The sequence below is a fragment of the Anopheles stephensi genome, chromosome 3 (assembly GCF_013141755.1).
Source record: "Anopheles stephensi strain Indian chromosome 3, UCI_ANSTEP_V1.0, whole genome shotgun sequence".
NCBI classification, from domain to species: Eukaryota; Metazoa; Arthropoda; class Insecta; order Diptera; family Culicidae; genus Anopheles; species Anopheles stephensi.
The window spans coordinates 86,816,936-86,843,009 of record NC_050203.1 but is presented as its reverse complement, the minus strand read 5'-3'; the positions used below and the strand labels follow the sequence as shown (position 1 = coordinate 86,843,009).

The following is a 26,074-nucleotide window of genomic DNA, read 5'->3' as shown; positions in this document are numbered from 1 at the left end:
TGTACAATCGTAAAGGATGACGAGTTCAAACATAGGTGTACGATGACCGCAAGGTTTGCGATTGAACTAGAAGCTTCAGTATTCAAAGGCGGATTTAATGAGTTACGGAAACCAGGGATCTCAAGCAAAGGGGTAAATAAGCATCAGAACAAAATCGCTAATCAATTGTGCAAAGTATTTATTTTATTATACTGATAAACGGATAGTTATTGCACATTCATAGAATAACTCCATAAAGAAATTAGTTGTCTCAAATTAATATCAATACTTTGATAACAACCACAGTAAATAAATAGACAAGTAAAATGCATATAATCATTACAGTTTAAAACAACATCGAAAGCTGCTGAACGTTGTACAGACAGCTTGAGCGCACAGTGGAGCACTCAACCCAGCGTCAAAAACGTACGGCAGGTAAGCGAACGTTTGCGAGAAACGGTCAGAACGATATTTGCAAATGGCCAATCGTCGAGAAATGGCTACAGTATATGTGAAGTATTTTTCCTTCTCAAAAATCGACGATAAATAGTAGTCTAATCGGGCGAAAGTTATTCGCAAGTGATACACTGACTGATTGTGCGTAAGCGTAAGGTGTTATTTAGCGTATCCGCGTTGAGGCCAGTGTGTAAAAGCTGGCAGCGAAAAAAGGTATAGTTTTCCTTCCGAGGCAAGGCAAAAGAAGCACAGAGCGAGCCAGGCTGCTACCGACATACATCTACACACGTGCACACACACACACACACACCTTAATACATACCTTTCTCGGGGTGGCCTACGGTCTTTTACTCGGTGTGTTCTGTAGACGACGGATAGATAGAGTGTGCGTGTGTGTGAGTGTGGGGATGTAGAGAGTGGTTGAGAGAAAAAAAAAGCGAGACAGCGACGATGGTGTGCTGCGCGGTTAGTGAATGATGTGCAGTGTGTGTGTATGTGTGACGATCGCCTGCTAGGCTAGTAGGGAAAAGAAGAAGCAAACGACGGAGTGGTCGGGTTAGCAGCAAAAGCAGCAGGAGTAGCAGTAGTACCAGCACTAGCGCCAGCAGCGCAATAATCAGGTTGGGAAGCAGTGTGGAGTGGGAAAGAGAAAGAGAGAGAGAGAGACGAAGAGGGAGAAAAACAGCAGCAGCAGCAAAAGAAGACGCGTAAAAGAAGCTCGGAAAACAGCAGCGCAAAATTTGCTCCGAACTCCGCCCGTGTGTGTGCGCTCGGAGAAGAAGAGAAAGAAGAAAACGTGTCGTATTGTTGTGTGTGTGTGTGTGCTCAGTACATACAGCAGGCTGGTGGTGGTCGGCAATGTCGAGCAAATTCTAGGTGCCACACTAACTTCTTCCACCGCGGACGGTCGTTTAAGCCACTTCCGCCTGTTTTGGGGGTGCCCGATTCGGACACTACTCTGGAAGTGAAAGATCGGTGGCCTGCGAGTCCTAAAGAAAACGGAAGAAAAAAACGTGTCGACTGTGATTGCATTTGTTGAGGCAACAACACACACATCATATTCCGGACCAGATTCTCGCTCAGCTTCACATTCTTCGCATACAACACCACTTCTTTTCCTCGACGAAATTTGCTGCTTGAAAACCAACAACGAAAACAGCAAACGGGTATGTGAGTGTGTGTGTGTGTGTGGTAAGTGTTGCTAGCAGTTCCATCTAGTGTGCTGATTTTTCGGTCCGCATAGTTTGCTCGTAGCGAGTGTGGCGGTTGTTGGTTTGCTGTTTGATGAAAGCAAGTTTGGTATAGACAGACAGGCAGGCAGGCGGTGAGGTTAGCGGAATGCGAGTCTGAAGAAGGTGCCAAATATGTTGGTTCAACCGCGTGATCAGTTTTGTTCTTCTCGCCTCGTCGTCAACAGAGAACACGACCCTCGCTCGCCCCACACTCCCCTTTAAACGCGCGCAATCTCCTACAAATCGAAGCGCTTACTTGGTTCAATCCAGCTTCAAGTATCGAATCAACGCTAGTAGATCGAGGAATCCATCCAAATCTTTCGGAACCCGTCTGCTGCTCCCGCGTCTTGCAGTTGGGCACACGGCCAGATTTGTACGCACGGGATCATCTCCTGTCCATGCGCTTACGCTCCCCTCTTTAGTGTTCTGGGGGGAGTGAACGCGATTTTGACAATCTGGCTGTTTCTGTCCCGTTTTTGTGACTCACGGCCCTCTTGCTCGCACGCTCGAACACCGTGCAAAGTGTCCCCAAAATAGAAATTTCAATACGGCGACGATGATGATGATGATGATGATGCACTCAGAGACACACGCAGTATACTGTTCTGTTTCTGACAAAATGTAAAGTAAGGAAGAAAAAACCTTCACCACACCGTCATCGTGATCCGGTTGTGGGCCGTGTGTCGTCTTTTACCCGATACCCGATAGGCTGTACCAAAGGACGGCACTGTGCTGTGTGGTAGAGTGAGCAAGAAAATGTCATAAAATACGCGATGAGAACGCGGAAAACCAAGAGCACTAGCAACGGCGAAAACGACGATCGTCGACGTCGGTCAGAATCATCAATAAATAGTGGTCGCGCCCGCGGTGTATCAAACGCGAGAAAGAAAGATTACGACAAGTTATAAAAGGAGAAAGAGAGACAGAACGGTAGCAGAAAAATAATCTTTCGAAGGGTCACCCGAAAATACGGCAATGTTGTTAATGTTTCTCACTGTTTCACAGTTTATTCGTAGTAGTGAACGATTCGTCGCGGGAAAACGAAAAGAAAATTTTAATTAGTTGATGTCGTACAGTGGGGAATGATCCAGTACCTTAGCAACTTAGTAATGAGGAAGCGAGCAACTTGATAACGTTTTCAAATGTTCCAGAACCGTAGAGTTCCTAAAGAGGATTATTTCATGACGATTCTTTTTGGGAAGATGCTCGGTTTCCCGGATAAAGTGTTGATTCTATTTTTCCATTACTGCTAAACCATTCGCCACTGCAACGAGAAAAGTTGTTTGCACTAGCTTTAGTACACAGTCTAGCACATTTCCGTTATCCATTGGGTGTGAGTGATTTATATCGTGAAATTCACCATTGTAGTGGTAGTAGTGTAACCGTGTAAACATCGCAATACATTCCCTTGTTGTTGCAAGTTTTTCTCATCACCTCTCGTTATGCAAATTATTACAAAAAAACTAAAATACTTCTTTCGCTTGCTTTTTCTTTTCAGAAATATTGCTTTGGATCACTCGGGGATATATTTGAAAAAAAAAACAGAAATTAGTGTCCTACCGCTTCTCGACTACACTGAAAGCAGCGAGCTGTGAATAATCCCCGTCCTACACACACACACGCCTATAGGCATAGGCTACATTTGCAACAGTACACACGAACACACGTATAGACTGCAATCGCTAGCGCAGCAACTCACAGAGTCAGCTGTCAGCCAAAGCGCCGCGGCGTTGCATAATTGCAGTGCGATTTATTCGACGCGCAAAGAAATTAAACTCGTTGCGCGGAGAGCAGCAGCAGAACGACGCACCAGCGACGAGCGCAGCGCAAAGCAATGAACGACGCAGAATAGTCATACCTCTATAGCAACAGCCAGCCAGCCAGCAGTAGTAGTAGTGGCACCCACCACATCGAAGAAGGCGACGTTTCTCGATCGATCGACCGCGCATCCTCGTGGCTTCGTGTTCCCGTTTGTCATTTCTCATCAAGTGCCGGTCGAGGACAAGCAAAAAAAAAAAACGAAAAAAAAAACAAAACACGACGGCAAATTCCAGACACTGCGCGCGCAACACGTTAATCCGTGTGTTCTCGTGACGGGGTTTTTGTTCCGTGATCGTGATGAATAGTGAACCTTTATCATTTACCTAGTCCTCGTTATATTGTGTGTTGTGCAAGCAATAAAGTGGACAAACAATTCAAAGTGTGAACGAAAGTGAACTAAACTCTATACTGTGTTAATCGAGTGTACAAGAAAGAGCAGAGAGAGGTGGTGCATCCGGTTTTCTGTCTTCTGATAAACTGATAAACACGCACAAATATTTGGGAGATCGCACCAAAAAGAATACAATCTCGTTGATACATTTTACGCGATTTCTTATACGTCTGAAACAAAATCACACCCAAAAACAAAAAAGCAACTCACAAGTGCGTTTAACTGAAGACAAATAATTGCATCATTTGCAGCGCAGCTTAAGTAACGAAAAGGAAAGATAGAGAGAGAGCTAGCAAAACAAATCAACCAAATCATCGATCCTACCTATACTTGCAACTCGTACTCAGAACCAAATTTTGTTGGAATAACTAAGCAACTTACTCCTAGGCTATAGTATACATCGTATCGAAGTGTTGTATCTCTCTGGGACGGTGAAAACAAACAACAACCAGCACAGCAACAACGGGCGCGCCAGCGCAGCAGGAGAAAACAAACACCAAAAGAGCACATCAACCGTTCCTTTATGAAAGGAAAAACATCATACTGCAATTCCGAGTGAAATTGAAACACAAAGATCGAATAATACAAAACTATTGGTAGTATCGAGCGCTCCGTAGTAGTGGCACGCCGGAAGCCGGAAGCTTTTAGCGAAAGCTTGATTCGCACAACATTCGTTCGTGATCTTGACAATATATCTTTGAGGTAGTGCTTACGAAAGCTCACATTAGTAGTAGCAGTACAGAAAACCGTTCTAATGTGTGTGTGTGTGTCACACGCATAGTAAAAGTACATTAAAAAAAACCACCGACTAGAATAGCAAGAATCCGGAATATCAGCGAACGATCTAGTGCTGCGACGTCGGAGTGTGTCTGCCGATCGATCTCGCTCGATCAATCAGCAGCAAACCACCTAGTGAGTGTGTGTCGAAAAGTCGAAGGTCTCAGACCCGTGTGAGCTAAGCACAGCGCGATTTTACGGCGAGACCCTAATAATCCACCAGCACAAAAACGTTTAACGCCATCCGCTAGCAGCAGCATAACTCATCACGCATCATTCATCATAATCATCATCTTTTTGAAAGGTAAGCTTTGGCCCCCGTTGCCGAAATACAATATTGTATTTTTTTCTTGTACAATTTTAGGTATTTCCAAAACATGCGTTGAAGCGCACTGTAGTAAGAAGGATAAAATCAAAATAGTAATACACCATGTCTCTTTGTGAAGCTGTGTGATGCTGCTGGCTGCTGCTGCAGGGCTGGAATTCGTCACCTCCTGAAATACCACAGCTACAGCAGCGCACACGTTACAGATACTGTTTTTTTTTGTGTATGAAAAGATAACAAAAACATTTGTGTGGTTTGTGCTTGTGGAGGGGTTGATTTTGGTATGAGGCCAGTCGGTGGAGGACGGGCTGTATCCCGGTATCTGGCTGATAAGAGGAAGATCTACTACCCAACGTCCACTATCGAGAGACCACTCGCTCCGTTATCATTCCCTTACAGAAAGTGGACGATCGTCGGTATTCACATTAACATGATTTCTCTGCACAAGCAGCAGAAATATCGAGTACATGCACCAACGTAAAGAGAACGACATGATTTCGAGCATGATAATAGAATATGGAAGCCAATGTGCGAAATGGCTTTCTGATTGGGTGAAAAGTAAATTGTTCGTTGTTTAAAGTGCCAGATAAGATAATTAATGAACGTTGTTTATTCAGGATACAATGTATAGAGTATCGCAATGTTGCTACAAATTGTTGGTAGTAATTTTGCAACGCTGCTGCTAGACCTGATCTGATCTGAGCATCGACACACATTCAACGAGTGTGTGTGTTTGCATTTTAGATTAGATTAGTACAAGGGTAGGGCGTTAATAAGTTTCGATAATTTGGATTTCAAGGAACGGATTTTGGAGATAAGCTTTGGCCCAGGAGTGGCCGAGTTTCCGTTCGTTGCAGCCCAGGCTGAGTGCCATGGTTGAACAGTAAATGTTGCCTTTGGCGATAGGCGCAGTCTTGGGACTAGTTTTGAACAAGACTTCCAATTTTTGCCTCTTGCTTCCTCTTGTTCCATCTCTGACACAACTTCCACAACGATGAAGGAACTGTTTAGTAGAATCAAACATTGATCATCCTAATTCTTTCTTTCCTTTTCTTTCAGATATTCAGTAAAACCCCAATACGCCGTTGAATTCAACAATAAAAACGACTACAAACACAACAGTGAAGAATCTGACGTAAGTAAATGCGTGTGAAATGATGCATCGGACGCATAAGAATCTTCCATTCTTGTTCCCCTTTTCAATTGTTCCACAGATTCGTTAACAGATAGGATTGAGCAAGTGATACGTCGTCTAAAAGCAATCCCCCTGCTCGGACACCCACGTGTGTGCGTGTGTGTTCGGTGAAGGATCGTTCAAGTACAACAAAGTGTTAGTGTGTGTGTGTCATCTTTCTTAAGGAACGATTGCTTTCTCTCGTGTCGCTAGGCGACGAAATCCATCGGGTGTAGTTGCTTCTTTGGATGAGAAGCCAGCCTGCCAAGCAATAAAAGGATTAGCAGCAGCAGCAGCAGCAGCAGCACACCCAAAAAACTAACCGCCTTGCACCACCATACATGCTGGCACCGCACGGCGGCAAGAAGTGTTATAAAGTCAACCAAAAACTCCAATAGATTAACGATTCCTAGCAGTATTTGCCAAGTTTCTTGTCGGTTGTTTGTTGAAACACTCGCGGTGTGGTAGAGAGAAGAAAAAACAAAACAAAACAAAACGCTTAAGCAGGCTGTAGCGCACTGCAATTGATCTTATTACTAGTACCACACTACCGCAAGCTATATTACTATTATTACTTCTACTACCCTCTACTACTACAACCAACCAACAAAGCAAGCAACCAACCACCCAGCAGCAAGAGTATATAGTCGGGAACGTAGCATAAGAATAATTGTTGCTGTGTGTTGCCATTAACTCAACACTACTTCACCAACAAGTCTGAATACGCTTTTATGAATTTACTTAAAAAGGACAACAACCAATTATTGCTCGATGTTACAAACTCAAAACCAGTAGCACCAATAATTGACACTAACTACTACTACTACTACAACTACTACTACTACTACTATTGCTACTGCGTCGTGTTGCTGAACGTGATGCAAGGAAGGACACTATTGTAGCAGTAAAGAGGAGATAGTGCGGAAGGGCAACGGGCAGCGGTTACAACTCGATAGAAGAATCAACGTCACAAGAAGAGCAACTGCTACCAAACAACTAATATCCATTATTACTACTACTACCACACAATCGATCTATGAGTCTGAAATCACACACAATCAGGGATTGTTGCATCGACATCATCCTCTCTTAACGTAGCTAAACTGTGTTTTGATCGTCGTTACGCGCCAAGCAAGCAACGCAGTCGTAGTGTTGTGTTGTGGTTGCGTTGGGAGAGCACCGTACCGTGTGGTCTACTGCACAGTCCCCACTTCCAAAAACCGCTCATCTCTCCAACGGCGCCAAAATAAGAAAGCAAGATTCATCTCCCCGAATAAGAGGACGGCACCACGGGTGAGAAACGCGCGCGACAGAGAGAGTGAGAGAGTGAGAGAGAGAAGAACAGGTGATATTAATTTCCTTTATTATGTGCCAGTGTTCCTTAGCGGACGCACAAAACCACGTGAAACCAGCCACCACTAGACTAAAACCGTTCAAGCAACCGTTTTACACATCTCCCGGTGATTTCTACGTGGACGACGCCAGTCGAATTCTTTGTGGTATTTATTAAACAGTTGAGAGACGCGCCGAAGTACAACACACAGAATAACGTTGCACATGCTCACCGTTGCTGCTTGCAAACGGCTTGCAGTAAAAGGCATGCAAATACTCTCTGTGTAGTATCATCGTCATCGTCATTGGAAGTGAATAATTATCGTCGTTTCCATCAACAACGCAACAACGTATCAGCAGCAGCAGCAGCATCATCCCGTGTTCAAGCAGAAGATGGTTAGCGGCCAGCAGGAGCAGCAGCAGGCCGAGGAAGCGATGCAGAGTAACGAAAATGACACTGTGAATATGAAATGTGATTTATCTCATTACCTGATAGCTGTAAACAAAACTAAACTTAGCGTAATTAGCGAAGCGGAGGACAAGATGCCAGGGAAGACGATATCGATGATGTCAGCGATGGAAGAAGAAGCACAGCAGCAGCTGGGTGATGAGGATGACCAAATTATAGCAATTAAGAATTCCACATGCAAACCACCACTGAAACAAAGCGATAATAATATTGGTAATGTAACGGAAAAGACGGAGCAGGAGCAGGAGCAGAAAACCAGGAACAACGAGGACGATTCGCGTCGGGGTACCAGCCACAAGTACGTACAGTATGCGGAGCTGCTCCGTTTGACGCAGCTCGAATCGAGCATCCGCAAGCAGGCACCGCACGCGCACAGCATCCGTCTGAGGTTACGAGGCGGTGGGGAAGATTCCATCAACAACGGTACAAGTGCCTGGGGTACGCCCGCTGCCACGAACAATCCGGCCGGCAGTACATGGGGACCGATCGGAGGTGGTGGCTCTGCGCAACAACAGCCGGGCGCATCGGTTGGAGGCACGGCTGGTGGACCGCAACAGCAAGCGGGTGGAGTATCAGGCACCGGTGCGTGGGGTGGTGCAGGACAGCAGAACGGAAGCGGAGGACAGACGTCGAAAACCAGCGCAACTCCATCGATCAATCCTAATAACGCGTCAGTTGTTGCACCGGAAGGAGCCGGTAACGGTGGCGGTGGAAATGTGAGCGGTGGAGGCGCCGGTGGTCCTTGGAATGGATCTGCGGCAAACGCACAACAAGCTGCATCCGCTGCTCAGGGCGGTGTCCAAGCCGCGGGTAACAATGGAGGCGGAGCTGGTGGAGCTTTGCCTCAGGATCAACAAGCAGGCGCCGTTGCTCAGCAAGCAGTAGCAGGAGCAGCAGGAACAGTACAGCAACAGCAAGCTCCTGGACAGCCAGGCCAACCGGAGGCAGCGGGTGCGGCAGGAGCAGCAACGGCAGCAGGAACGGCCGGCGGGGCAGCAGGCGTGGTGCAGTCGAGCGCCGCCAAAAACCAGCTGGAACATCTGAACTCGCTCCGCGAGTCTCTGTTTGCCCAGGATGGCTGGGGATCGGAAAACGTTGATCAGGACACCCAGTGGGACGTTCCGGCTTCTCCGGAGCCGGGCGGTAAGACGGACCCAAATAGTGCCACCAGTGGCCCGATGGCAGGCATTCCGATGTGGAAAACGAACACGGGTACGGAGCTGTGGGAGGCGAATCTGCGCAATGGCGGACAGCTGCCACAGCAACAGCCACCGGTACAGAAGACACCCTGGGGACCGGCCAACAATTACGGTGGAACCTGGGGCGAGGATGATGAAGCTAACGAACCGGCCACCGGATGGAATGGGTCGATGGGTGGTGCGGGTGTTGCTGGACCGGGCGGTCCAGCAGGGGTCGGTGGTATGCGTGATCAACCGCCCGGAGGGCCACAGCAATCGCAACTCGCGGGTCAGCAGCAGCAGCAGCAGGCACAGCAACCACCGTGGAACACTGGAGGAGTTGGAGCTGGAGCTGGAGTTGGCGTCGGAGCGGGAGCCGGTGGTATGTGGAGTGGAACCGGTGGCGGTGGTGCGCCCGGTGGCGTTGGCGCAATGGCACCGAATGTGGCCGCCGGCCTCAAGAAGGACAACGAGTGGGGTGCAGGCATTGGAGCTGGGGCAGGAGCAGGCGGAAGCGGTGCTTGGGGAGCTGGTGCTGGCGGTGGCAGTGGGGCGGATGGCCGTGTTGGTGGCAACCCGATCGCTGCCGGCGCCGGAGGTCTCGATCCGACCGGGCTGGATATGCGCAACATACGCATTGCCAGCGCAATGGACAGCAACCGTGAGATCCGTGGCGATCCGCGTGGCATTTCTGGCCGACTGAACGGCAACGTGGGCCTGTGGGATCAGCATCAGATGTCGAGCATGCAGCAGAAGATGCCACCGACGGCCACCACACCGGGAACACCAACGGGAGCAGGCGTTGGAGCGCAAGGCGGAGGCAATCAGTGGCCTTCGAACAATCCGCTCGGTGCGGTCAATAACGGAGTGGCTGGTGGTGGAGTCGGCGGAGGTGCTAAGCTGGTGGCCGGCTCTGGATGGGACGATCCGAACGCGGGTGGCCCGCCAGTGGTTCGCCGCAACAACATGGACGATGGAACCGCGCTATGGGGCCAGAACGCTCTCAATCGACAGAACTCCGGGAACGTATCCGGCTGGAAGGATAATAGTGGCGGGGGACTGGGACCGCCCGGTGCGGACGGTGGAATGGGACGAAATCTAATGCACCGGAACGTGATGGTCGGTGGAGGGGGCAATCTGCCTGGCAATGGCGGACTTGTGGGACGCGGCGGAGTCGGTCCAGGCGGACCCATGAAACCGGATAGCCTGTGGGGACAAAACCCGGGAGCGGCACTCGGTGCCGGACCGCGTGGCGGAGGAGGCGGTGCCGGGAACTGGGGTGCAGATGACGTGCCGTCCGGTGCGGGAGGAAGCAACTGGGGAGACGACAAATCATCGATGGGAGGCACCTCGCTGTGGAACGACGGTAACAACTGGAACGCCAAGGGCAAAATGTCGTCCTCGGGCGGTGGCGGCTGGAACGATGGTGCGCCGGGAGGTGGCAGCGGAGGGCCTGGCGGTATGGATATGGGCAACTCGGATTGGGGCATGCCGCCGCAGAGCAAGCTGCCCCCGAACGGTAACAAAATGAATGCGCTTGAGATTATACGCTGCAGTAAACCGTACCGGCAGCTGTGCGAAATGGGCTTCAAGAAGGAGGACGTCGAGAGTGTCCTGCGGCACACGAACATGAACGTGGAGGAGTCGCTGGAGATGCTGCACCGTAGCAGCGGCGCCGGTGGCTCGGATTGGTCACGGCGACCGGACGGCCATGGTGGGTTCGGAGCTGGCGACCAGTTTGTCGGTGGCGGTGGAGTCAGTGGGCGCTTTGCGGCGGCTGCAGCCGGTGTTGGTCCGATGGCGTTCCAGCAGGTAAGAGACAAATTCATCTCTATAGTTTGTTCGTACAAACGTAATTTAACACAACTTTCACCGTGGTAAATTAACAGAACAATCAAAACAACCTTGGTGGCGGCGTTTTCGGAGGCGGCAACGGATCAGCGGCCGGCGCTGGTTCCTTCAACAGCATGAAGTTTGGTGGTGGCGCAGGTCACGGAGGAGCTGGCGGTAACGGGGGTGGTCCCGTCGGAGGGGTTGGTGGTGGTCCACCGGGTGCAGGGGCCGGAGTGTTCGGTGGCCAACAGCAGCAGCAGCAGCAGCAGCCGGGTGGAGCACTCGGAGGTGGCGGCGGTGGTGGGCTGAATCATCCGAACGCACAATCGCAACAAATCTCGAACCATCAGCTTCGTCTGCTGGTACAGCAAATACAGCTGGCCGTCCAGAACGGGTACCTGGAGAATCAGATTCTCAACCAACCGTTGGCGCCTCAGACGCTCATGCTACTGAACCAGTTGCTGACCCACATTAAGGTAAGCACACCGTCTGGATCGGTAGTGGTGTGCGATCGCTTACTAACATTGGCATCGAATTTCCCTCTTCCTAGCAATTGAACGTAATGCAAAACAACTTGAGTCGCACCGGTGGTGGTGGTGTGAACGGCGTACAAATGTCCATTGCCATTAGCAAGCTGAAGTCACAGATAACCAGCCTGCAGAATCAAATCAACATGCAGCAGGCCAACTATCTGAAGCAGCAGCAGCAGCAGCAACAGCAGCAGCAACAGCAGCAGCAACAGCAGCAGCAACAGCATCAGCAGCAACAGCACCAGCAGCAACCGCCCCATCCCGGCAGCTTGAATGCGGCCAACGTGAACGTATCGGCCATAGCAGCCGCCACCGGTGGCAGCGGTCATCCGGGCAACGATCTCTTCCGTGCACCGTCCGATCTGGCCGGTCTGCCGGGTAGCTTTGCGGACATGGCGTTGAAGGACAGCGGTGGCGTACCATTCCCGTCTACTGGCAGCACTAGTCAACAGTCGCGGCTGCAGCAGTGGAAGCTGCCGACGAACAGCGCCACACCGGCCGGTCTCGACAAGGATGGTTCGGATCTGACCGATTTTGTTCGTGCGCCCGGTGCAAGCTCCAAGTCGGGTCCATCTGGATCGGGCATTGATGATGGGTAATGAAGGAGCGCAAGCAGTCAAGGTTAATTGTTACCATTCTAATCGTTTGTTCGTTTGCCGCCCTATTTTGTGTAGCACTTGGTCTAACGGACGTAGCAATCTGGGCGATGGTTGGCCGGACTCGCAGGACAAGGATTGGCCTGGCAGCAACGATGCGTTCAGTGATCTCGTTCCGGAGTTCGAACCCGGTAAACCGTGGAAGGTAATGCAAACATACATCGTCCCGTTTTCGTTTATCATACTTTAACCGATCGTTTCGTGTGTGTGTTTGCGTGTGTGTTTCTCCCTCTTCCTAAACAGGGTACTCAAGCGACGCGAATTGAGGACGATCCAACAATCACACCGGGCAGCGTTGCCCGCAATCCCCTATCGATCGCCGCAGCCAAGGAGTCGAATCTGTTCGGTGGTGGTTCGGGCGCTAGCAACAGCAAATCCTCGCCGACGGAATCGCGCTGGAGCTACGAACTGTCCGGTGGCGGTGCCAACGTTGGTGGTGGCGTACAGGGCGGCAACTATGGTGGTAAGGTGCAGAAGAACCCTTGGCAGGATCCGAATACGCCGACCTTGCCGCCAGCGGACTTGTGGGAAACTCCGCTCGGTGGTGGCAACGGTGGTAAGGGGCGTAGCGCCGGTATGATGGGCGGCATCGGTAAGCCGGGCGTTGGCAAGATGGATACGAACGGTTGGAACACGCCGAGCAGCCAGGCCGGTGGTGGCAGCAATACGTGGAACAGTGGCGCTCCTTCCGCCAACTCGTGGTCATCCACGTGGATTATGCTCAAAAATCTAACCGCACAAGTAAGTGGAGAGTCTGTGCGTTGGTTTAAGCGTTTGGTAATAATTATCCTCTCCGTGTTCCATCAGATTGAGGGTTCAACCTTGAGAACGCTGTGCCTGCAGCACGGTCCAGTAGTAAACTTCCATCTCTACCTGAACCACGGCATTGCCCTGTGCAAGTACGGCACGCGCGAGGAAGCGCAGAAAGCACAGCTGGCACTGAACAACTGTCAGCTGGGCAACACGACCATCTGTGCTGAGATACCCAACGAAAGCGAGATACAATACATCCTGCCCCATCTCGTCGGTACTAGCAACGGTATGACGAACGGGTTGACTACCGGCGGTGGCCAGAACTGGCGGCTCAGTGCTGCCGCTCAATCGCAACCGCTGGTTGGTCGGTCCAACTCGGTGGTTCAGGGTAAGCGACAAAGCGACCGATTGACGCGTCGGCGAGTGTTTTTGTGTGGTTAATTAATTCCCTTCCTCCAATCCAGATACGTGGAGCTCGAACTCGTGGGGCACTGGCAACGCTAGCTCGAACCTGTGGAACACCCTCGACGGTGGGCCCGGTGATCGGGGCACGCCGGCCAACCTGAACTCGCTGCTGCCGGAGAGTTTGCTCGGCACGGAACTGAACTGATGATTGCGAAACAACAGCACCATCGCTGCTGAACGCAACTAACCAACACAATGTAAACAACCTGGTTGCTCGAAATCCATCACTGCTACCGTCTCTCCGACCTCCGACCGAAGTCCGAAGAAGGAAGTTTTAACTCTGCATACGCTCTACCGAGGTGATATACTAATTACGAACACGATAGCAGGACGCGGCGCGTGGCCCCCAGAGCTGAGAGCTCTTCTCATCGTCCGTTCACCGTTGCTCCTGCGCGAGATGGATGGGCAGAAGAGATGACACACATCCCAAAAACAAGCAAGAAAACATTAGCAATTTGCTCCTAAGAGATAGTTAAGGTAAGCTTACGGGGATGATTGGATGATTGCAAGCAGATACTCTTGGCTACAACAGTTAATTGAGATTTAATTGCTCTCTCTCTCTCTCTGTTTTTGCCTCGCAGAATTTAAATAGTTTTAGCAGAAGCCTGCCCGCGAAGAGTCAGTCAACAAGCACGCGCACTTTCGTCGTAATTCCGTGTACAATATTGTGCGAGAATGTGTGCGTGTGAGGGAAGGGAGGAAGGCACATTATTACTGCTGGTGGGTGGTAGCTCAGCTGGGCTGCTGTGCTGTTGAAGCAAAGCCTCCACGGCAGACCAGCACGAGGAAGGAAAGGTAAAGGTGTGTGCGTGCAGGTGGCACAAACAAAAAGCAAAAAAAGAAACCTAAAAAGTGTCTTTTGAAAGTCAGCGGTTTCGCGTCTGGCGTAGGTATTAAGGTGTTGTGAATGTTTTTTATCATTTTTTAAACAATGTAATCTTATACAATTTAAATAATATATTATATATATATATTTGAAGATAGTATGTGGATGTGAGGAAAGAGCGCCGCGAGAAGCAGCGCGATTGAATGATTGATTGGCTAGAGGAAGCAAACAAGCGAACCCTCCCCCCAACACAAACAAGACATGGGAAGTGGCATAAATGGTGTAATATACAGCAAGGAAGAAAGTAGTCTTGTGTGGCGCGCGCGACACAAGGCAATTCCGCTTATCATCTATCTCGAGCCTCCGCAAGATACATTTCAAGTCAAAGAGAAAAATCTAGTTCTAGTAGTTTGCAAGCCGATGCAGTAGAAGAACAAACTGAACCTGTTGTTTTGTTGATTTTTGTTTAACGAAAGATACAAAAAGAAAAGAACTCTTCCCCACCATCCATCCCCATTTTCTCTCCCACGCCCCCGCCTCAATGAGCAACATTTCCTTCCTTCCTTCCGCCTCATCGGCGAGAAAATCTCAACGATGGTTTAATAAGTAGTAGAATAATGTAAGCAACAACATTGTGTGCGTGTGTGTGTGTGTATGTATGTGTGTAGTCGTGAGTGAAACAATAGTAGGGTGTGAGTGTTTTGCGGTGAACAGTAATAAGCTAATAAGTAACGGAAGTGTGCTACAAACTGAAATCGAAAGCTAATAATGTTATTATGGTATATAAGTTATTGAGTACTCGATTTATATACAACCAGATAATAGTAGGAAGGAGAATATTTAGCATTTGGTCCTGTGAAGGTGCGACGTTTCTCCGTGTTTTGTTTTATTAAGCTTAACAATTATCTCCATCCACTTACTTCCTTTTTTCCAATGTGTGGAGGATCTCTGCCTCCCAAGTTTTTTTTTATTTTTTATTTTTTCCTGCCCTGTTCTGTCCTGTTCTGCCAACAGCAGCAACAGTAGGAAGCAGGATGGGAAAACGCTTGAAGGAAAACGAGTTCTAGCTCTAACTAGTAATTAGTGGGCGAGAGAGAGGAAAAAAAATGGAAGAAGCAAGAGCTGTGGAATATGAAATACAGATAAACATACATATAAATATATCTATATATATCTACATATACATTAAGTATGGATATATCAAAAGAGAAACAACAACAAACAAAAAAGAAACATTTCCTTTTTATGACGCTTGTAGAATGTTGGCTGTTTTGTGATGATGATGATGATGATGAGGGAGCAGGAAGACAAAAGCACAGACACACACACACACACTCACACACTCTCAGCCAAACGAAAGCAAATTTAAAAGAAAAAGTAGCTGTAGTAGTATTTAGTGGTAGGTCGTGTAGCGCACTAAGTAAAACAAAAAAACACCGAATCCCCCTCGGCCCTGCGGCGGCGATGTGTGAAGAAGTGTCGTAAATCACAAACGCTGTAGCGATAAGCATGTAAGACTAGTATCTAAGGAAAGTACCGTAACCTAGTGGCTAAGCAGGAAGGAAAAACACAACAAACATGAGAGGAAAAAAATCGCAAAACAAAAGAAGAAAAAAAATACGGAAAAATGATAAAATCAAAAACGAAAACAAAAAAAAAGAATGAAACATAGATTTACAAAAAACAAAAACATAGTCAAGAAGAAACATCAAGGGAAAGAGAGAGAGAGAGAGAGAGAGAGCAAATCAATCACCTTCTTATTTCATATTGTCGTGCGGCCATAGTGCTGCGGCATGTTGCGCGCCGACGGTGGTGTCTCCTATGCGTGTTCGTGTGTGTGTGTGTGTGTTTGATTGTTTGCTTGTTGGTTGTTTTTATTTCTTAAAGTAAGACCAACGGTCCTAACCAAATGACAGCTAAAAAGCCAGTAGCTTAAACGTTGGAGCTGGGGAGACACGCTCACGCTTGCTCATGCTTTTTTTTCCAACTTAGACTAAAGCACAAGCAGCGCAAATCAGACGGCTCGGTGCATCCGTGTCGTGTACCTCTCGCCAGAAGGTATGTCTCTATGTTGTTTTAACTTTAACTACGTTTACTGTTTACTGCTCGGTTTTACGGCGCCCCTTTTTGGCGGCGTTTTTTTTTTTGTTTCTTTTCTTTTTCTGAAATAACTCTGTGAGATTAACGAAATAAAAGACCTACAGGAGCGAAACGAAAACTGGTAATAAGGGCGACGCAGCAGAATAGTGACTAAGTGTAGTGTGGAATTTAAAAGACATGGTATGCCCTATCGTCCCTGAACACCACAGAACAAAGAAACCAAGACGAAAGGGGGAGGGGGATGCCATGCCCTTATGAAAGGCAAAATCAAAAAAACAAAACCAAATCGACCAGAAGCAAAACAGGGGAAAGACATAGGGGCGCGAGCAGTTGGTCGGTGGTTTTTAACAGAAAAAAGTATGAAAACAAAAGTTTATTAGTCGTGGACCTCTAGTTTTTAGACACCATTGAATTGAATTGATTTCGTTTCTCACTCACACTATACACCGTAAGAAGATCACAGCGCTTTATTCTAGCCATAGGAAGATGTTTCTTTTCTTCTGTTTCCCGTTGTACGTTTTGCGTTAATGCATCAACTCAAAGTCAAGGAATTTTGTGCAACGAATGCGGAATTTGTGGTTGAACAAAGACAACAAAACAAAAAGAAACAAATAGGAAGCAAACGTGAGGAAACAATAAACAATAACAAACTCGAAACGCTTGATCGGAAAACTTTCAAAAAGCCATTGTGTGTGTGTGTAGTCGTCCGTCGGGAGGAAAGGAAAAGAAAGGAGAAGAGTTAGGGAAGTTTTAGGGAATAAAATGAATGCACAAGAGAGAGAGAGAGAGAGAGAGAGAGAGAGAGAGAGAGAGATAATGAGGAAGAGTTGCTAAAAAAAAACCATAGTAAAACCAAATTTCTGTTCCTAGCGAGGAGTGCGGAAACCGGCGAGCAGAATGATTGTGATACCGTGCGTGCGTGTGTTTATTCGAGTCAAAAGCCTTATGTTGTCTCGCTATCGCTTTCGAGGGGTGCTAATAATGTGAATTGCAGCCGTTCTTCTTTTTTTTAGCAGGCCATGATTAAAGCAATTAAGTAAAAGAACAACAACAACAAAACCAGCGCAATTGTTTCAAACATGTGGACGAAAAAAATATTCAGTCACCAAATGGAAGGCAATGGTCTGTTAGTAGTATGCTGCGTTTAAGCTTTTTAAGCCTTCCCTCCCCCCCCATAGGGTGGTGTTCTTATGACCGGTGTGTGCGTGTGTGTAACCTGAATGAAACGACGCGCTGTTGCGTCGTTTAGACTGAAACAGGAAAACTCTAAGTAACGAAGCTTAAATAGTTCAGTATGCGTTACGAGCCGTTTTTTTTTTAAAGTAAGTGCCCATCTTACGTTTATGTAATAGCTGCTGATTCAGAAGATGATTATAAATTATTTAAAACACCATATACATACATCTATATATTACGTTTTGTATTTGCATTCCGCGTATGCTCGTTTTTCTTTCTATTAAGTGCGCGTGTGTGTGTGTTTGCTAAAGCCATACATAATGCAAGAGTGTGTGTGTATGTGGGTACGGCTAGAAAGACCAGAATTAAGAGGACTAGCAAACGAAGCAAAATAAAAAAAACTTAAAAATAATCTCAACCAAAGTACGAACGCCACCATGCGAAAAGCCGGGAAAAGCGATAAAAGATGAATAGGCGGGAGTGGCAAGATTTCACTCGCTTCCATATTACAAGAGAAGGAGGAGGTCTGTGGAGTCTCGTTTGTCATCCACCGGCAAAGCAATGTATGAAGTGCCTAATTAAGTGTGTTAGTGACGAGATGAGCATTTGATTCTTTCGACGAACGAGCAAACAAACAAATGAGTGAGCAAAGGAAACAAACCACACATATACACACACACACACACATACACTTGGCGCACCATTTTGTAATGCCATTTCGTTGTTAATGTTGTTTCATTCTGTTTCTTTGGGGCAAAGAGTGCAATCGATCTTTAACTAAGTATTTTGTTGTATGAAAACACTACCAACACCACCACCACCATTTGCATGTCCTGGCAGGGGAGTGAGTTAGTTAGTTAGTATATTGTTTGCGTTTGGTTGTGTTGCTGTAACGCCAATACTCTTTTGAAGTTCCAACCGGGAAGGCACAAGGCTATACACACACTTCCACAGTCAGACTCTCTCTCTCTATCACACACACAAGCATAATTCCATAAAGAAAGGAAAACTCCCGGATTGCTTTCTTACGTGTGTGTGTGTGTGTGTGTGTTGCACATTCTATAATCGCCAGCTTGGTTGACATCTTCGGGCACTGGAAGAAGATACCGCCGCGCTAGGTTTTTAGGTAGCAGGTAAAAGCTATTATTACGCTTTATTAAAAGTCAAACAGCTTTCATGTCATACACACTCCGCCAGATACACTCCGGAATGCTCTAGTTTTCTAGCGATAAGGACAGCAGCAATTAAGAAAAACCACATAACAAACAGAAGAAAACAAGGATATGAATCTACGATCCAGCCCTTCGGGACAAAGATGTCTTCGCAGACACGGGACGGAAGCGGGACGGATTGTATTGAAACCAGTGAATTTAAGGTAATAATGATATGTTTGTCAGTAGTGATCGTGTGTGTGTGCGCGTGTGCGTGCGATCGTTTAGGTGCAAATAATGGGGGAAGAAGAGTGAGGCACAAAGAGCGTGATCGATATTCCAGTTGCGGAGTCCTAGAAATCGCCAGGCAATATAACATATAATGGTAAACATGCACAATCCGTACTCAAAAGTATCGTCCCTATGTATGTCCCTCAGTTAGTAGTACCCTAGTGTAAGCAGTAGCAATATAGGTGTAGTAACGCCCATACTCTAGTTGCTAAGTTATCGCGTGTAAGCATCGGCCACTACCAATCAAGAGAAGAGGAAGGAGCGTTTAGTGCTAAGCGTAAGCAACAGAAGCGCCATTCTAAGCGAGAAGTCCCGTTTAGAGTCCATACGGTACGGAAAACTCTCCACAAAACACACACACACACATACATCGCGTTTGCAAAATCGATAGTATCATCATCCTTACCACGAGAGCCTCACTGGGCGATGTGTGCGTGTGTGTGTGCGTGTGTCTGAAGTCAAAACCAAAACTCCCAAAGTGCCCAGTTCAGAGGAGAGATGGAAGGAATTATTACAATGGTATGTGGAAACTTATCTAAGATGATAAATTTGTGATATACTATTTTCCGTACAGAGCGAACATACACACACACAGCAAAACACACATCTGTTGGATTCATGAATAAAACGTCCTAAATGAGAAGCTAAACTGTGAGCACTGTATCACTAAATACATTTACCTCGAGAAGGGTTTTCGTGTGGGAAGGAATCGAAAATCGAATCAGAGTGCAGTTAGACTTTAGCAGGTAAGAGGCAGCAGGAAGGAAGAAGGATCTAGGACGGCCAGGGATCTAGGAACAAAATGATGGTGCTGCTCGTTTAATTTGTAAAACCCAAATTTATGCTCAATTGTGTATGCAAAACCACCGCCATCATTCACTCTCTGGTGTGTTTTTGTACTACTCTAGGATGACTTGCTAACGGCCGTGAAGGAGCTAACAAAATGAAAAGAAGTAAACTTAACTTTCTGTCCCTCACTTAACGTTGCATCACTTTTGATAAAGAAGCTGATTAGGTCAGACTTGCTAAGCCACCGAAACTTGTGTTCCACAGACGCGTTCCGCTTTGGAGGATAAAGCAGTGAGCTAAGTGTGCGCACTTACCTGTTTAGTTGTATTTTCCTTTCCTTATTGTGGTAGTAATCAAGGGGATTCCTAAATTCCTTTTCCGTCTTCCAAACAGTTTGGTGTCGTCTTTCCAGCCACATCTCCTTTTCTTGTTATGTAAAAGCAAAGGTAAATACTTTTGCCATGAAGAAACATACTTTATTCGTGTCCCTCCTTTTAGCCGTTACACTGACCGTAATAGTAGCATAATACTAGGAGAGGAGATTCGAGTTTTCGGTTTTTGTTGGTTCTTGTTCAGTTGCCAGTGCCAAACAGCGTAAACACGTTATCCTTGCAGACAGCCGGGCAGACGTGTAGATAGGACAATTTTTAGCTAGCTTTCTTTTAGCCGCTTTGAGTGTGTGTGTGTGCCATTTTCTTCGGAAACGTCCTGGCGGCGCACCTACAGAACCAGGGAATTACCATTTATTTTTGTTTTGCTTACGATACATCCTCACCCATCTCAGTAAAACTCAGTATATCTCAGTGTATGTGATGCGGATGACTCTACTAGTGCAATACTTACCCCGTATGTATGTGACTGCTGTGCGCGACTGGCAGCAGGCCGTGAGAAGCCGGATGGTGGCAACTAGAGGAATACCGAGCAGTGGACCTTTTTGTTTTACCGTGAAAGCTGCAAACATTAGAAAAAAGCACGTGCAGTCAGCTCAGGCGTTGTACAACAGTATACAGCCTGTTATAGATTTTTTTTAAAGTTTCCTCTTGCTAATAACTATATGGTGAGCGGTGGTGTCCCGGAACGATAACAAATGACTTAACAACAAGCCTCTACTCAAACTAAGCAGGACTCAACAGCACGATTCAGGGTATGGAAAGTATCTCCTAACACACACTCACGCACGTCTGAACACACACACTCGCAAAGTCAAGGGCTACTAAGTTACTGCTGAGCTGTCAATCGTCCTCGTGCAAACTGTCAACCGAACAATCGAGAAGGGAGATAGTACAACAAACAGTCAACGATCATGCATGTGATAAAGAGTTTTGGAAAAGCAAGTATCCTAACGAAGGGAACTAAGAAGCAGGCAATATGGCGGCAATATGGAAAAAAATACCACCATGATTAGGTTTCAAATCAGATTATAAATTGGCAAACAAACAATTTCCCCCTTTTGAAAGGGTAAAAACGGCAATTGGAATGCTAAACTGGAAAACTATAAGTAGCAACACACGTTTACGTTTACGAGTTTTCTTATTAGCTGTTTCGTTCGTTATCTCTCTCTCTCTCTCTCTCTCTCTCTCGCTCTCTTCTTTAGTTACAAAACAAAAAATTTCGAAACAAAGAGCTAAGTACTAGTGAAACACATTCCAAAAGAAACATACAATCACAGGAAGAAGAAAAAAGTATGCTAAAAGAAGAAGCGTGCGCAGCATCGAATAATCGTTACGTACAGAAGAGAAGCTTGAACCCAACTAAGCTGATGATGATATTTAAAAGCTGTCCAACTTGAACATTTACGTGCTACTGCAACACACGATAGGAAACAGGAACCCTCTGTATTGCCTTATTGCGGTTACATGTTACGATTATGTTACGATCGTCCGTATCTTTCAATCTGCAGCCTAAAAACACACCAATATGAACTTGTAAATCTTTTGCTTTATTTCTTATTTTAGGCAATATAGAATATGGAGGAAAATAGGGAAAGTAGAAAAAATCAATTCAAAATTGAAGAACAAACAGGACGATAAAAAAAATTAAGAAAGGATAACACTAGAATCAATAATACAAAGAAAATAGGTTGACACCTCTTATTTGTGATAAAAATTCCAAAACCGAACAGAATCAACGTGTACACACACACACAACACACTGACAAGCACAAAAACAGGGCAGTTAACCGAATTAATGCAATGCAATTAAGTTTACTAAATGTACAACAATACGACTCTAAGCTCTTGTTTGGCACCTTATGAATCTTGAAACGGTTTAGCATAATGGAGCATACACAGGGACCGAGTCACATCGAGCGCTCCTTACCAAACAACAATCATTAGCAGTTGGTATGTCTTCTGTGCGCGATAAGCTTTCTGTTTGCTGTCGTTATTGCAGAGTGGACCAAGTGATCCACTTTCCCAATGTGCTTTAAAACCTCATTTGAAGTATTTAAACCAGCTGTTCACAGAAACCAGATTCCTTTTTCGTGTGAGGTGAGGTACACACAACACTGAATGCTGATACTACTTTCGTGGGAAGAGAAACCGTATGTACTTGAACGAATGTGCAACCTCTAATAATAGTTTAAGGCTTTAATTGATTTAGCTTTACTTTACTGCAGCGCCTTAAACGGACACTGAAGCTCAACCAACCACACACCCCCCACAAACATAATGTTACTCACAATTCCTTCCTCGCGCTGCCGACTCGTCGTTGGATTGCGATTATTATTTACAAGCAGTGAAATTACGTTCCGTTCCTAAAAACAGCCCTCTTCGAAGCAGGAATTAAGAAGGATATTGTGCAAGAGACAGGAAACTAGTATGAAAAAGAGAAAAACAAAAGAAAAAGAGAAGCAAAAGTTAAATTAAGAGAGTAAATAAGCTACACACATAAAGAAAACAATGGCAACAAATGCAAACAAGAGTGAAACACTTTTATTTTAATGAAAAACAAACAAAAAAAGGCGAAATGGGAAAAGAACAACTCAAACAACAGACAAACAAACACGTGGTCTGCATATCTTTTACAATCCATTTTGTTTTTTTTTTTTTCAATTAGATAAATTGATCCGGATGCCATCCATGGATTGGAGTGTGGGATTCTCTTTTCTTCTAGTTGTTTGTCTTTTTTATTGTTTAGATCACACGCACACACACATGTACACTGTATGTTATACAGCATATTGTGTTTATCCACAGGTGAAAAAATGAAAGCAATTTTAGAAGTAGCAAAAATTAAACAAAACAAACACAAAACGGGAAGAATTTATTTATACACCATATCTTTGTAGAAATATTCCATCTTTAAGGTAACAAGCAAAAAAGCAAAAGCAAAAGCGAAACAAAACAAAAAATTGCCAAGATCAATCAAATCGCAAATACTATTATATTAAGCATGAAGAAAGCATGTGTCTTATCAAACTCCAAATCCCAAAAAACAAACAAACAAACAAACGAACCTGCAAACGACAAACACACGCAAATAGATCAGGCGTGTGTTTTCGTTGCGGTTTTGCTCAATAATTTGTTCCTTTTTATGCATGTTTTGTTTTTTTTTACATTTTCATGATGCATTCAATTTTTACATTCTATTAGTGTGAAGGGGGTGCAGTATGCAAATTTGAATGTAGATTTATGTTTTTCTTCTCATACTATTACCGTAATGGTTGGTGATGGTTGGGACACTTTGGCGGGAACTTTAGATATCAATTCACATGTTGGGCTGGTTCATTTAGCGAAAAAAAATGAAAAGAATTCAAACAAGCAAGATCAGATCTCACTTCCGTCTGTGAGGGCGCACCATCAACAAACGACCGCTAGATGGCAGTGGTAGTGTCCTTAGCAGATGGATAAAATCGCTCCTTTTAAAATGACAGTTGACAATTGACCCAAAATGACAGTTGACGGTTAGCTGGTGCACATGTGTTGTTTTCTTTTTCGTTTCATGTTGAAATAGATCGTGGGCAGAATGGCGCCGCAGCTATTACTATCAGGCCCTCCCCCCCGACTCCGGGTTTACTTTATCTCTATTGCGATTTGTGATTGATCATCCTTCAAGCATCGCTTCGCGTGTGTGTGGATGTGTAAGTCAATGAAGGAAAAACAAACTAGGTGCCATTATGTTTATTGTATTACAAGGTGTACGTTTCCGTTAGTGCATTATTACTGCTCCTGCGTTAGCTAGTAGATTTGAAAGGAAAACATACGAGACGAGATAACGAAACGAAAACTTCAATTTGCGGTAAGCCACTGTTGCACCACGGGTTCGGAAGACCGATCCGACCGACTTTATCGGTCGGCGGCACGTTTGATGATGGCACCGAGAAGCGGGAAGATTCTCTGTGGTGCTGTGTGATTCGCTCAAACTGCCCAAAAGTGTGCTGCACAACAAAAAAACAGGAAGGAAATGCCTTTCCTTAAGACGGAACGAGAAGGACATTTTGAAGGCACGCTATATACACACACACATACAAATATATATTTTTTTCTTAGCAAATGAAAAACGGGGAAACTCGGGGGTGACAAAATGGAAGCAAAAAATAATCCAGAGAAGCGTACATACAAAAGCCCTTCCTCTTGATACTCAAAAGCAAGCAAACACTCTACTAAAACTCACCTACAGAGAGGGAGAGAGAGAGAGCGAGAGAAAGGGGGATAAGAGAAGAAAAACAAATGCAGCAACCAAAACCAGATGGAACAATACAATAATGATAATATGATAACGAAACAGTGATTAATAAACGCTAATCGATCTAAGCAATGAAACTTAAAAAACTGAGTAAAGATATAGTGTAACACTTGTAATACTGGTGAAAACAAAAAAAATCATTAGCTGTGTAAAGCGAAGTGTGTAGTGCAGGCAAAATTTGTACAGCAGTCGAGATGGACTGATGGATAAATCTATAATTTTCTGTCATTCTTGTGTGTGCTCCACATCGTCTCCCGTGCGTAGGAATCAAGGAATCATAAAAAAATCGATAAATACGAGGATGGGGACGAAACAAGGGCACGGATTTACTCCATCCCGCTGCTCTGCCTTTTCCTTTTTCTATTTTTTTTTTCTCCGTACCGTTGGTAAACCAAACTCAAAGAAAGAGAAACAAAAACAGTAGTGAGAAAATTCATAAGCAAATAAATCAACAAACAAATAGCGAGAGCAAGAAAAAAAACAGAAAACAAACAAAAAATCCTTGACAAAAAAAAACGAAAACAAGAGAAGAAAATCCCAATGCGAACTACATAGCGATCACCGTATTATCAAACGAACCACAACACACAAGACAAAAACAAAACAAACATACAACTAATGGTGCATATTTAGCTGAGAGGAATCATGTTTTTACATAATATACACACTGGGAAGGTAAAGGGAAGGCACGAGGAGGACTACCAAGGGAACCGAAGGAACTGGTAGGCAATGTTATAAGAGAGTGGCTTGATTAGCGAAAAAACAAAACCAGATGAATTAGCCGTAGTGAGAGTGTGTTTGTGTGCGCTTGTGCACACGCGAATCCCACACACACTAATAAACAGGAATAGGAAAGGCGAACCGGTGCTCTGTAAACCGTATAGAAAATTAGTAAGTGAATAGAAAACGCAAGAAAAGCAAAAGAAACAAAAAGAAAAAAACACACACAAAAAGGGTCAAGCACGAAAAGGAAAAGAAAAACGGGACATGGAAAAGGGGGATGAAAACAAAAACAAAAACAAAAAAAAACAACACGAACTTCAAATGCGCATACAAATTTCACATTGAAGAGACTGAAATGCCAAATTAATCATACCTTATAGACGAAAAAAAAAACGTAAAAAAAAGATTGTAGAAAAGAAAAACAACAAAAAAAACAAACAAATGAAAGGAAAAAGAAGCTACAAAGTGAACTAATCTCTAAAAACAAAACACAACAATGAAGCACGCACACGTACACACACACAAAAATTCCCGCCACATCTTCCCCACCCTCCCACATACACACAGAGACACGTAAGAAATCATTATCTAAACATTGACAAAACGCGTGGCCGCCAGTGGGGGACTTTACGTGCTTCTGGTGTGTTGATGTTGATGAACAGCAAAGCGGCCGGGTGAAAAGATGGACTTTGCAATTCGGCAAAGTGAATGGAAGACATACAAAACAACGCAAACGCAAAGGTGTGAAATGTGAGGATCAAAAGAAAGGAAAGGAAAAAAATGCCAGTGGATTAGTGAAACACTAACCTGCGACGTAGTACAGAGCGAGCGACGTGAAAAGATAAAAGTTTTCGTATATTTATGGCGTAGGTGAACGCTGCTAGGGATATGACAAAGGCCAATCAACCAAGGCAAAAAGGGTGAAGAAAGCAATGGCGACAGAGAAAGTGAATGATGATGT

General features: G+C 45.5%; 1 protein-coding gene across 3 annotated transcripts; it reads left to right on the top strand.

Annotated features, from left to right (window-relative positions):
• The first annotated feature begins 451 nt into the window (after positions 1–451).
• LOC118513997 (protein Gawky-like) lies at positions 452–24,653 on the top strand. 3 transcript variants are annotated; one of them, XM_036060432.1, is made up of 12 exons: positions 452–648; positions 3,166–4,960; positions 6,041–6,116; positions 6,196–10,946; positions 11,024–11,443; positions 11,518–12,092; positions 12,172–12,298; positions 12,397–12,894; positions 12,961–13,294; positions 13,371–13,848; positions 13,953–18,606; positions 18,671–24,653. In XM_036060432.1, exons 4-10 carry the CDS (start codon positions 7,881–7,883, stop codon positions 13,514–13,516), a joined length of 5,166 nt encoding a protein of 1,721 aa, XP_035916325.1. In that variant the 5' UTR covers positions 452–648; positions 3,166–4,960; positions 6,041–6,116; positions 6,196–7,880; the 3' UTR covers positions 13,517–13,848; positions 13,953–18,606; positions 18,671–24,653. The 3 variants fall into 3 exon arrangements, with proteins under 3 accessions (XP_035916325.1, XP_035916324.1, XP_035916323.1); XM_036060431.1 differs by having other exon boundaries at positions 13,953–22,246; positions 22,322–24,653; XM_036060430.1 differs by having other exon boundaries at positions 13,953–24,653.
• Positions 24,654–26,074: the final 1,421 nt, after the last annotated feature.

Bases quoted from the DNA above. Each gene is read 5' to 3' on its own strand.
- LOC118513997 (XM_036060432.1), top strand. From the start codon at position 7,881: ATGGTTAGCGGCCAGCAGGAGCAGCAGCAGGCCGAGGAAGCGATGCAG. The intron at 12,093-12,171 runs GTAATGAAGGAG...TATTTTGTGTAG, and splicing joins GGATCGGGCATTGATGATGG to CACTTGGTCTAACGGACGTA. The intron at 12,895-12,960 runs GTAAGTGGAGAG...GTGTTCCATCAG, and splicing joins TCAAAAATCTAACCGCACAA to ATTGAGGGTTCAACCTTGAG.